At 34.3% G+C, this 14,299-nt stretch overlaps 1 protein-coding gene across 1 annotated transcript in view; it reads right to left on the reverse strand.

Annotated features, from left to right (window-relative positions):
• LOC150087777 (ATP-binding cassette sub-family A member 2-like) overlaps window positions 1-14,299 on the reverse strand; it is a 487,681-nt gene that overhangs the window by 328,762 nt on the left and 144,620 nt on the right. The window contains exons 7-8 of the mRNA XM_090369199.1: window positions 5,542-5,652; window positions 1,825-1,926 (exon numbers count right to left, since the gene is read on the reverse strand). Of these exons, the coding sequence (XP_090225325.1) occupies window positions 1,825-1,926; window positions 5,542-5,652 (213 nt within the window). The remainder of the gene's footprint in view (window positions 1-1,824; window positions 1,927-5,541; window positions 5,653-14,299) is intronic.

A 14,299-nucleotide genomic window follows, 5' to 3' on the forward strand; every position in this document is an offset into this window, starting at 1 on the left:
TAATTGCAACTTTGCAAGGAGGGATACCAGATCAAAGGCAATACACTAAAATTCTTGAAGTCCCTACTAACGACCAGGGTCCATCACCTGACTGTGAATAAAAAATTATTCACAAGGAAAGTCTGTTTAGGTGTTCCCCAGGGCAGAGTTCTTTCTGGGATCCACTTACGACTGCCATTCACCCATTCCTGTACCAGCAAACGGAATCTTCGACCCTAACCTCAGCTTCAAACACCATGTTGCAATTATTCACAACAATGTCTATAGATCCAGATGGCTTGCCAATCAACACCTCCATGTCACAGAGCCTGAGTACACGCTCCAATACATATAGTGGTTTCTGCAGCCAGTCATCATCTACGGATAGGAAATCTGGGCAACAGCAACAAAAACCATGCTAAAAACCACTGCATCTGATGAGTACTGGCTTCTTCGGTGGGTCCTCTTCAAGCATAAACTGCACCCCTCACACACACACACACGCACTTCAGATATTACCAACTACTTAATTACAGAAAAGTCACGGAACGGATCTTCACCCTCCGCTTACTCCTCTCAATTAAAATGATAGCAGGTGAAATCATTATGCAAGTTTTTGGCAGATGTACAAATGGAGGATCCCCCGAAACCCTTAAGAGCCCTCCCCTCTCTGCAGTCTGTGACGTGGAGGCTCAGGATAGGCGATAGATTCCTGCCCATGGAGATGCTCCACAACGTCCAGGAGATGGATGTCAACCACAAAAAGTTCATAGAGGACAAATCCTACAGAAGATGCATCATGAGGGAACAGCTTTCATCTTCCACTGAGTGACTGCCATAATTTTTTCATCGCGCTGTGAAATTATGTTTAGTTTTATATATTACATATATAAAAAAAAAAAAAGTTCTTTCATTTCCCATATTAATATATAATTTTTATATATGTAATATATGTAATTATACATTTTATGTTTTAACATATGTTTTTTGTAATTTTTCCTGTATTGGTTAATTTTATATTAAACCCCTAGCATTGTTGCTGTTATGGACAATGCATCAGGAACCCAAGTAACTATTCCTTGAATGCAATAAAGATATATATATATAGACATTTGCTAAAACAGTTCCTTATAATTTTTTAAATAAAAATTAATCAGTAAAAACTAATTAAAAAGTTTTTTTTTTTTTTTTTTTTTTCCTAACTCTGTCATAAGGGTTGGTGGCCTATATGCCCTTCAATTAGCTGGCCAATCTGGTTATCAAAACTCTTAAATGGTCAGTCTGCTTAAACCAGAGGAACTGGTTGCCACAGACCAGCCAGACTTGGAAAAATTCTGAATATACCAGTTGGCCATTATTCAAACATCTTCCTCAATGTATTTAACTTCATAGTGAGGGCCTGTGCTGGTAGCATAATAAACACTGGTACCCTTAGACATAATCTCCAAAGAAGAATAATACCCACAATGATCCCCCATTCAATTCTTCAAGGATCTAATATAATCATATATTTTGGATATTATTTTAATATATTATTTTTAAAAGTAAAAATGCAAACGTACTCAAACTCAGCCAAATATCCACTGTAAAGAAAAAAATCAGTTGGTACATAATGAAATACAGATTTTTCTCTTAACATATGAAAAAAAATTACATATGAAAATTTAAATAAATATGCAAATGTTACATATGAAAGTTCAGATTGAATGAAAAATAAAATGAGGTAGATGACATTGACAGGAATTAGTTTTTAAGTGAACAGAGTAGGATGTATATATTATTTCTCAATAGCATATACAACCAAAAACAGTTTATGTCACAAGTACTGAAGAAAAAAATTCTTACAAGTCCCTTTATTTTATTGGTATCAATATGTCTCTTTAATTCAGTCACCAGGTCATCTAATTCAGTTTCATTTAGACTGCACAAAGAAGACTTAATTTCTTCCTGAAATTAAAAAGAAATCAGATGAAAAAAAATTTGGTTACATACAAATTACTTTTCAGTGCACATGCATGCACGCACGCACGCCTAAATGATCATGTTATTTTTGGGCCCACCAATAAACTTTATGATATTCATTTCAGTCGTTATTACTAAAGAATTAAAATTACAAGGTTCTACTTAAAAATAGCTTTTTAAGTGTATATATTAAGAAAATGTTTCACTAGTCACCTTACTGTCTGGCAACTCAAAAATTAGGGATTCAAAGTAACAGGACACTAATTTCTTATCTTAAAGAAATATTAGCAGAGAAATCTACATCAGGTGATAATACTCTTCATTATGTAAACTGGCAATAGTGAAGATGATATATGACTGTTGACCAAGCAAACACAATATCAACTCAAATACTAAGCCATTAGCAACACAAAATCTTATATTAGCATCAGAGTCAATTATAATTATTAGAATAGCTCAGACACAGAAGCATAATACAAGGATACAGAAATTCAGCCCGACTAGGAAATTTTATGTGGATTGCAACACATTGATAGAAATTAAAAAAAAAAAAAAAAAAAAAAATCAACATAAAAATTAAAAGCACAACTGAAACCATTTTAAACATTTTTGAGAATGCCTATATGTCAACATGTTTGGTAGCAGAAAACTCTGGTGCTCAAAAGATAAGGAACAAACACAAAAATGTGAATACATCTTGTATTTTGTAAATAAAAATAAAACCAAATATTCATCATTGAACCAAAACAATCTGTCTGAAACTGTAGACAACATCACTTACAATGTCTTATAACATGCAAATCAGATAACAAGATAAAAAGTGCCTTTTTTTGAACCCTCTTCATTTTGTGGTTATCATTCACACTAACAATTTCAAGATTGCCAACATTGTGAAAGTGTAACTTCAGGGTAAAAGCAACAAGGAGAACAGAGGCAGGAAAAGGTCAAACTAAAAGTGCCCAAGTGGCTGAATTCCATTTGCATTGTTGCAAGCAGAAAGCAAAACATTCCAAAATGTGCAAAACATCAATTGAAAGCTTGTCCAAGGAAGTCAAATCATGTCTGCACAAGATGATTGTTATTTGGCTTTAACGGTTTGTTTGTTATTTGGATTTTAGGAGCATTAGCAACTAAGGCCATATTGCTCCAGGATATGCGGTGGTCATTCCCTGACCTGTCCGCATCCTCTGTATTTGGTGGTGACGGGCTCGAACCCCAGTCTAATCAAGAAGCGTGTGCTACGCACTGCTGCTCCTTCCCACCTGGCTATGGAGGCGCCGCTTTAACGGTGAGGCATCAGTCATAGAGTGACAACTTGCTCCAGAAACTACCAGGAGGGATTGTATGCATTCATTCCAAAGCTTCATGCATAATGATTAATTACATTTCCTTGATCCCTATATATAGAAGAGTCTACTGAAATTGATATCAAGTGGACCAGAGGCAGAAGGGCCATAATATTATTTACTGATGAGCTGAGACAATCTTCAATCAGATTCTCAAAAAACTTTCATCTGGAAAGAACTGAGAACTGGATTCCATCCTACTATCAACAGAGAGAGAGAGATTTAGAAGTAGTGGTTTAATGGTGTAGGCTGGAATCACTATTAGTGAGCACACATATCCATGTGCTTATGCATGAACTCTCACAAATGTAAAGTCTTATGTTTGCCCTTTTACACACTTTCTTATAATGGATGCTAATGCACAGACACTCTTGGCAGGAAGGCCTGCTCCAAGAAACCTGAAACCTGTGGCAGCCATTGCATATCTCTAGCACACTAATTAACAGTGTCATTCTCAGTATGAGCAGTCAATATCACATCTATGTTAATCCTCACAGAGTATCACTTGCCTTATTAGAGTGCTGCCATAGATTATGAACATATGGCTGCTCATGAGCTCATTTACATAACATTATTTTCATACTGAAATCAGGACTTTGTGCATTATTAAGACATCAAAATGATTTTTGTGCTAATGTTTGTTTTTTTTACAATTTAATAAAAGCATTTTGATTTAAAGAATGTGATTAAAAAGTTCGGGGACTGAATTATCTTAAAATGCGGTAGCATAGCAAGTTGTGACTTGTCAGTAACTCACATGCATACATAGTAATGCATGAATCACCCATTTATCTGCAGTAAGTCCAAATTAATGCACACTGAATACAGAAAATATTTTACATATTTCACTGCATTTTAAAATGAGTGATTTTATTGAGTAGTGAATTTGCATCAAATTTTGTTTCAAATTAGGGAAAAGTGCAAGAAACCCATCAAATCTTAAAAATAGCTTTTGGAGAAGGTATTCTATGTTGTTTGAAGACTTTTAAAAAACTGAAGGCTGCCCTTCAGTTTTTTACGGGACATATCAATCAATTTTAACACAAGATTTGGGAATACAGTGTTTCAGCCAAGTTTTGCCTTGCATCTTCACTGATGATCACAAACAGCAGCAAATTCTTGCATGTCGGGATCTTCAATATTGCTTTCAAACCTGAGTGACATGCAGGTTTAAACTGCTTTAAACCTGCATGTCACTCAGTCATGTCATGTTATGTCATGTTACATCCTTTAATTAACATTAGCTGAAAAATGGAAGTCTATTATCTAAAGAACTAATCCGACTAGTGTCCCAGTAAGAGCAGCCAACCCATTTTATACATAAATATGTTTAGCAATACTTCTTGTTCTCTCTCTCTCTCTCTCTCTCTCTCTCTCTCTCTCTCTCTCTCTCTCTCTCAGCAAACATCCCAGTGGTAGTCTATATATACAGCTGTTCTTCCAGTCACATTAATTTATAGGTAACAATTTGTTTTCTGTATGTTTAATACAGGGTCTTTGAAAAAGGTGTCCGTGATTTCATGATAAAATAACAATGCAAATACTTGCATCAATAAATTGATTCATTTATTAATATCTACAGGAATATCTCAAGTTTTACTTAATACCTTAGTATGTTTCAATATGAGCACTGTTCATTGCTCGGCAAACATCCCAGTGGTAGTCAATCTCTGTCCATGTGCACTCAACCATTTCTGGCGTGACGGTTGCTATTGACGCTGTGATCCGCTCTCTTAAATGGTGCAGATTTAACTCTTTTCTGAGTAGACGACATTCTTTAGGTAGCCCCATAAGAAAAAGTCTAAGGTGTCAGGTCAGGACTTCTTGGTGGCCAAGGCACAGGTCTTCCAATCCAATGATCAGCAAACCTGACATTTAGGGCATTCTGCACATTACGGCTGAAATGAGGCGGTGGTGCACCATCTTGCTGAAAAATCGCAGAAACTCCTACGTCTCTTTCTATGTCTTCAACTTGAGGGAAAACATAAAGCTGAAGCATATTCAAATAAAATTCAGTGCGTTACCACACTATTTGCTACTGCAATCGATCAAATATTTCAGAAGATAATTAAAAGAGAAATCACGGACACCTTTTTCGATGACCCTGTATAATATCTATTAATATATAAATATATATCTATTAGTATGAATATTTTTATACAAAATATTTTTAACTTGCACTCATAAATCACTAAAATTTAACAGCTCCTCAATAGGTAAAAATACAGTTAATTAAATTTCTGAATAGACTTACAATTTCTCCAAATTTCTCAGATGAATTGGCATTCTGGGGAATAAGCACAGAGGGTAAGGAATTTTCCTTGCACATCACTTCATGGAAGCCAGTAGGTGAAAGAATGAAATCCTGAAATGACATACCAGCTTAGTCTTTTGATATTATGCATTTTTAAATACAGAAACCAATGCTATCAACTGCAAGCATAGCAAAAATAAAATTACATTTTGCATGTACAATAACAACTTTAAAGTTAGCAAATAAACTTTTGAAGCTGAAGAAGGAAAGAGACTTGCACATAAGGGTTTTAATAATAATCCATATTCACCTAGAAAGAATAACTGTAAGTAAAACTACTTTTTTTTTTTTTTTGGTCAGTTGGCTCATAATTTATATAGTAGTTTACAATTGTCATTTTTTCATTTTTTTATATTTCATTACTGTGTCCATTATGCAGTTAGCATTAGCAGAAACATATGATGCAAGAAAACAAATTTATATAGCATTAGTCAAAAAAAAAAAACCCTTCCCAATACACTCATCCATTCACTCCAAAAGTATGTCTAGTTCAGCCTTGAATTCATTTAAGCTATCAACTTCCACAATGACAGATGGAAATTTCTTCCAGTAATCAACCACCCACTGGCTAAAGGCAAATTTCCACACATCTATTCTACAACTGTCTTTCCTCAATTTGAATTTATGCCCCCTTGGGTGCCCAATCTCAACAGGTGGTAGATGACTTTCATCAACAGGTGAAATACCACCACTTTGCTTATTGGAGGCTTGAAGTGGTGAAACCCATGTTTAGTCTCTAGAGCAAAGTTTCCGGCATCCCCCCCCCCATACTTCTCCTTCAACCCATACACGGTACTAAGTACTATAGGTTTTGATACCTTTCGTGTTTGGAGTTTCCATAAAAAAAAAAAAAAAAAAAAGAGGAAGAATCCCATCAGCATTGAGCTTTCTCACCAATTTAAGTCCTTATACATCTCAATCAGATCACCTCCCACGTGCCTAGTCACCAGACTCTGCAATTTGCAGTACTTAAGCCTTTCTTGGTAACCACAAGCCTTTGTTCCCTTCACAAATCTTGTTGCCATTCTCTGTACTTGTTTCAGCAGCTCTACATCTTTCCAAAAATGATGCCTCCAGACCTGTATGCAGTATGAGGCAGTGGTCCAGTATATAAGGCCTCAAGGTGTGACCTAATACAAGTGGATAATCACCTCCTTATCCCTGCTAGCAAAATTCCAGTATATCAAGTATATTCCAGTATACTGACAAGACCCCATGAGCTACTCTTGCAGCCTGTTTGCACTGATCAGAAAACTTCATATCTGACTGCACAATTAAGAATTATGTGCATAAAAATTTTAAAAGTCTGTAAGCAGCTTTTATCAAACAGTGAATTGGTGCTGAGGTTGTTCTGAATCAGCACAATGAAAACTAAAGTTATGAGATGTCAGCATATATCTGAATTTCATGTGTTCTAGAGCAATGGGGAGAGAGGCTATGCTTCTGAAGCAGTAAACTCTCCAACTTGATAAGCCTCTTTAAAATTTCTTTGCATCATGGGAAACAAATTTAGACCTTTCTAAGTATATGACAAAGAACATAACCAATATCTTTTCACAATGGATAACAAGTAGAGAGAAAACAGAATATTAGTGAGATAGTAACTATAAATACCATCAGGGTGGAATAAAATATTCATTATCTTATATGATATCATCACTGCAAACAGACTTGGAAATACACTCTGAAGGTAACAAGATGACAGGTAATAGCTCACTGTGATCAATTTTTTTCCTAACAGCTGCAATATTTTTAAAGTAGTAATATACAGTGGCAGACAAAAAAACTGCATCACCTTAAAAAAAGTAACATTTGTAGTGAAACATATAAGGTATTGTTTGATTACAGTCATTCTGTTTGTCACAAAGCAAAGGTATTGTGTCAGATAACACTTCTATAGCATCAGTAATTGCAAAGTATTGCATCAGCCATTTCTATAACACAGCACTAGAAAGGTATACACACTCACTAGTATCCTGTTTTGTAGAGGTGTAAGCATGGCTCCATATGTTCAGTTGATACCAAGAAAAAAAAGTGTAGCTGTAGCTCTGTCCCAGGAAGGGCTTTCTACACGTGGTATCGCTGATAAAATAGGCTGCCACCAGTCAACAGTATCCCGAGTGCTGAAATTAAAGCTTGAAACTGGTGATGTGAAGAGAAGACCTGGATCAGGCCATAAGAGAGTGACTATGCCTTCCCAAGATCGATATTTGAAACAGCTATGCCTTCGTAATGGCCGTGCTAGTGCTCCTAATCTAAAGCTGGGCTTTGAGATGGCTTTTGGTGTTGAAACAAGTGCACGAACTATCCAAAGACAACTTTCAGAATGTGTTCTCAACACCTATCAGCCCAAAAAGAAGCCTTTGTTGACCCAACAAAATGAGGAAGAAGCAACTTTCTTGGACTAAAACGCATGTTTCATGGACAAAAGAGCAATGGGACACCATCATCTTTTCTGACAAATCAAAATTCAACCTGCATGGCTCGGATGGGAAGCAATATGTCAGAAGACGAAAATCAGAGGCATAACATCCTGACTGCATAACACAGACTGTAAAGTTCCCCGCTGGTCATATAGTTTCGGGATGCATAACAAGCAAAGGGGTGAGGAAAATTAAGTTTATTAACAGAACGGTGAATACAGAAACCTACACTGCTATCTTGGAGGAGTGCCTGAAACCTGTTATTAGGGATCACCACACAAATGTCCAAAAATGCATTTTTCAACAGGACTCAGCACCTTGCCACACAGCAAAATTGGTAAGTTTTATACTATTTAGATTTAATTATGAGTTTGTCTTCTTGTCTCACAAGGCTTAAAACATACTTGCACAAACGTTTTCCCTTGTTTTTCTCCCTTAAGGTGCAATCATACCTCAGAAATGCTGGCATTAGTGTTGGACTGGTCCGGCAACAGTCTAGATTTGAATCCTATTGAAAATTGCTGGTATATAATGTCATCTAAAATTGCTCAAAAGAAACCAAAAAGTAAGACTCAGCTGCAGGAGAGCATTGTAAGGGTGCAGTACAATGAAATTGGGCAACCATATATCCAGAATTGATTAACTCTATGCCAGATGGTTGCAAGGCTCTAATTGCAGCTCGAGGAGGAACAACAAAGTATTAAGGACTTATTTTGCTGATTTACAGTACATAATACTATTACGTTAACTTGTCATTTCAGTTTGTACACATAAATACAATAAAATATATGTTTGGTTGTCATGATTGCCATTTGCATGATTTCTATTATATACATTAATTAAGCATTTTACCCTTTGGAAGATATTTATGGCAATTAGGTATATCAGATGGAGTCTTTTTATTGGATTTCATTCACAGAGATATATCCCATCTATCAAATGCATTTTAAACATTTCTGCAACTCACAATGCAGTGAAAAATTCACAGGTGATGCAGTTTTTTTGTCCGCCACTGTATGTATGTAAATTTTTAAGTAAAAAAAATAATAAAAACTTATGAAACATGCAAAATTCCTATGTGTGAAAACCCACACTTTCTATACATGAACTTGTATAAAAAAATGTATCATAAAATGTTTTGTTACTAGAAAAAAAAAGGCACATTAAAATAAATACTGAATGGCTGACATAGTACAAAAACTATATCTTATCATATGAAACTGTGCAGGGAAATAAAAGCTAAAAAAGAAGGCGATGGTGAACTGGAGAAGATTGTGAAAGCACAATGTATTGATACCATTAATAAACTAAAGCCACCAAAGCACAGCGATTTAATTTAATATAAATAATTACGGAACAACACGATCATAATCATATCCCTCGATAGGGACAGAAAAAAAAGAATAAAAAGAATGTTACACCTCACAGAGGGGGAATCACTATTGCAGTGGTTTCCAAAATGCAGAGCACTGAACTATTATATTCTCATCCATGAATTCCAATCGACTAAATTTATATAAACATTAGTTATCTCAAAGTAATTAGTATAGATGTTCAGTTTCTCCTCTATCTCATCTCAGTTAGAGATATAAAATACATCAATTAAACATTAATAATTGCACATGGGATACTCACAAAACTAAACATTTAACAACCAAGCTACTGTATGTCAGTTGCATTACCTTCAGTTATTGGTTTTTGTGAACATTCTTTTCAAATATGAAATCACATTTAGAATGGCAAAAAAAAAATAAATATATAAATAAATAAATAATGTGCAAGAAGGCAGTATAATTACAAAGACTTCATAATTATACTGCAGTACTGTAAATTTCATTTGTGTTGTTTATAACCCAAAACATTAGTACAACTTTAGTGGGGGGGGGGAAGCCACAAGATGTAAACTAGCAGTATTATACTGTTTTTTTGTAGAGAAAATGATTTCCAAGATGTTGGTTTTCAAATATGCAATGATTTCCATGATTACCTTAATCACATAACTCAATAGGTACCTATTATAAAAAAATCTTTTTTTTTTTTTTTTTTTTTTTGTTGTACCCAACATTTGACAATTTGGCCATGGCAGTCATGTCATTAGAACATGTGACTGAGTTGTTCCTTATATATTTTAACCCCAGGGGCTCATCTTGTAAGTATGGGCTTGGCACACCCAGGGTCCTGAGCTGGTATCATCATTCTCTTTCTTGGTGATTCCCTTCTGCTTCTCTCTCTCTCTTTGGCGCCTCCATAGCCAGGTGGGCAAGAGCAGCAGTGCGTAGCACACGCTTCTTGATTAGACTGGGGTTCGAGCCCATGCCCACCAAATATGGAGGATGCAGAAAGGTCGGGGAATGACCACCGCATATCCCCGGAGCAATATGGCCTTAGTTGCTAATTCTCCTAAAAACCAAATAACAACAGCCTCTCTCTCTCTCTCTCTCTCTCTCTCTCTCTCAGGGTAACTCGAGAATTTTTTTTGGCTGATGCAGCATAAGCCTCAGGCTTCCTTGCACCATATGGCTAATAATAATAATAATATACCTATTTATGCACTACAGGCAACCGTATAACATGGTACTTCTACAACAAGGTTTCACTCTAACACAATTGATAAATTGGGCAATCCTTGCACAACACAATCCTTATATAACATGGTTTTGCTCTAACACAGAGAATTGCAGCAAAATTTGCATAACACGGTATTTTTATCCTTTTGTGCAGAGAAAATCCTGCTGGATGTAATTTTTCAACATTTTCATTCTTTTTTGTGAATCCCTGCTGCTGACTCACTAGTCATTATACAAAAAAAAATTATTGGGAAATCTCCATATTTTATTTTGTTGGGAAATCACATGTTAGGTTCTGTGCTTGTTTGAGACCATAAAAAATTGACTTTGAAGGTTTTTGTAAGATTATATTAGTTTTTATTTGATCGTTTATAAATTTTTTTCGGGTATGTATTATTACACTTTGTTCTTAAGAACCATATTGGAATAATTTCTTTATTGTGAATTAAATTTCAGCCCTAAATTATGCCTAAGGCACTTTGGCATAATTTGGATAACTGGCAATTTACTTAAAGAATGGTTTCTAAATTGTTTTGTGCCAGCTGTGGAAAACTATGTAAAGTGGAAAAATCTAGATTTCAAAGTTTTATTACTATTGAATAATGCACCAAGCCAACCAAAAGATTTAAGTCATCCAAAATGTTGAAGTAATATTCCTATCACCTAATACAGCTTCTTTAATTCAGCCATTAGATCAGGGCATTATATTTACCTTTATAACTCATTACATCAGAAAATCATTACAATAGATTTTGGAAAAAATTGATTCCGAATCTACTGAAGTGATGGAAACATTTCAGAATTGTGGACTGTATGGAATCATAGCTTTATCGCTCAAAGAAGTAAAACCATCAACACATATGTTGTAAAAATGTATGGCCAGAGTCAGCTCATTCAGGAAATATGGTCGAACCAGCAGAAAACAGAATTGGTGCGATAGTAGAACTTGCTAAGTCAGTAGGAAGGAAAGGTTTTGATGATATGACTACAAAAGATGTTCAAGAATTACTGGTAGAAAAAGAGGGTGGCAAAGAGGATTTGGCAGAAGTGGCACCGTAGGTAAACCAAATCAATTCTGAGGATGATATGTCTGAAGATGAAATGCAGATGAAATGTCTGAAGTTACAAATTTTACAATAAAAAGCATACGGGAAGGCATAAACTTAGCCAAGCAATTAGAATCTTAATTTTTGAATGCAGATCCTCCGACTGAAAGGAACACAAAGTTCAAAAAGGAACTTCAAAAATGCTTAGCTCTGTGTTTGTTTGTTATTTGGTTTTTAGGAGCATTAGCAACTAAGGCCATATTGCTCCGGGGATATGTGGTGGTCATTCCCTGACCTTTCCACATCCTCCACATATTTGGTGGTGGTGGTGACGGGCTCGAACCCCGGTCTAATCAAGAAGTGTGTGCTATGCACTACTGCTCCTTCCCACCTGGCTAGGGAGACGCCGCTTAGCTCTATACCATGCAATTTACAAAGATCCATCAAGCAAAAGCAAACAAACCCAGATTACTGATTTTTTTTTTTAAAGAGAGCAGAAGATACACAAAATCTAGATACTGCAGAAGAGAGTTAAAAAGATGAAAATATTCTACAACAGAGAAAATTCTCGTTTGATTGTGCTTAGTAGCAATGAAGAGGAAGAAAATGAATGTACATTATAGATATATTTTTTAGTTAGTATAAACCAGAGCTATAATGGTCAATACATTCTACGTTGATTTCAATATTTTTAGAAGAATAAGAGAAATTCACCTCAATATGATACACAGAACACTTCCATAAGATACTCTCCAGAAATTAAAACGAATATAACATTAACGCAAAATGATTGAAAACAATAAAAAAAATCAATTGAACACAAAACATTAATTTAAAAATTTTGAACATAAATTTTGAAAAACAATTTTCCTTCCTGAAGCTGACAGAGCTTTTCGACCATATATTGTTATCATGGGAATGAAAATTACGGAGTATGTGTGAGCATGAATCTTAAATAGAGATTATTTGTTTCACAGATGAGTGTAAAAGACCACGAATCAGAAATTAGATATGAACAGCAAAAGTTAACAGAATTCCCATGTAATTTAATTTTGACATAATTATATAAAACTATTAACTGCAGAAACCATCGAAATTAAATTAAATGTAACATTTGCATCCATATCTAATCTCTGATTCATGGTCTTTTACACGCATGCACAAAAACAAATAACAAAAAAATTCATTCATTCAAATTTTTTAATTGTTATTTAATTGTGTTCAATTGATTTTTAATTGTTTTTAATCATTTTGCATTAATGTTATATTCATTTAATTTCTGGAGAGTACCATAGGGAAGTGCTCTACGTACCACATTAAGGTAAATTTCTTTTATTCTTCTAAAAATTATCTGATATATGTATTGTAAGACATTTCTTCAGTACTGACAGTTTGTAAGACATTTCTTCAGTTATTACTATTTTTAATAAAAATTAAAAGTCAGTACTGAAGAAACGAAGAAGAAGTTGGAACTGAAGAAGTTGGAACGTAATCCCCTTTTTGTACTGGTACCTGTATAACACAGTTTCACACTACACGAGATTTTATAGAAACCTAGATACTGTGTTATATGAGGGTTACCTGTATACTCTAAAGTAGATTCCCTATACATGCCTTATTTGGAAGTGTAGAATTTTTATAAAAAATTTACTATTTTGAATGTTTTTTAATATAATGCATAGCTGTTTAATATTTTTATTTTAAAGAACAATATTATTTAAAAAATGTTTAAAAACATTAAATATTTCTTTAAAAGCCTAATTTAAACAGAATTTTGTTAAAATTAACCGATTTTATTCACTTACAGCAAAACATTAAAATATAAAAAAAATGAGCAAAATTAAATTTGCCATATAAATTCAAAAAAAATGTGCAAAATTCAATTTTCAAAAAGAAAAAAAATTCTGGAAAAATAAATTTGCCAAAAGAAAAAAAATTGTGCAAAAATAAATTTGCTAATAAAAACATTTGCTTATTAATAGGTCATCTTTTAGTCATTGTGTATTCTGTTTAAAAAAAATTGTAAAAAAATGGTAAATTTTCTTTTCAGCTATAACATGCATTCCTTATAATGCAGGTGTTAAAGTTGTCTCAACCCCCACATTACACCGAGGTTGCACTGTATTTAATATTTCCTCATATTTAATATTTATTGCATTAAAGTGTCTTGACACAAAATATAAGACTAGATAGACATATACTCTTGCCACACTATTTAATAAAACAGTTGTAGAAATACAAAAAACCATAGAACTAAAATTGTAGTTGAAGTTTAACCTTAACAAATGCAAGGTAATGCAATGGGCAGCAATAATCTCAGACTAGCATACCGACTGTGGGTACTAACACTCAGGGAGTGGAAACTGAAAAAGACCAGGGGTAACTGTTGTTGTTGTTACGGTGTTTTCATGGCACATAAGCTGCTATGGCTATAATGCACCTATTCATTTATTACATAAAAATTAGAAATTTTTAATCTGTGACAGAAAAAAAAAAATCTGAAATGATTAAAAAGTCCTGTTTGCCTGAGGAAGTTAAAAAAATTCAGATATATTTGCCTTTTCACCAATGAGATTTTCTGGAGTTTACAAAGATTAACCAGTGATAGCAAGACTGAAGTTCTGTCTTCTTTATAGTAGGCGCAGTCAATCAGAATATGTTT

Source organism: Mastigoproctus giganteus, chromosome 3 (genome assembly GCF_048544385.1).
Source record: "Mastigoproctus giganteus isolate SK-2022 chromosome 3, ASM4854438v1, whole genome shotgun sequence".
Classification (NCBI taxonomy): Eukaryota; Metazoa; Arthropoda; class Arachnida; order Uropygi; family Thelyphonidae; genus Mastigoproctus; species Mastigoproctus giganteus.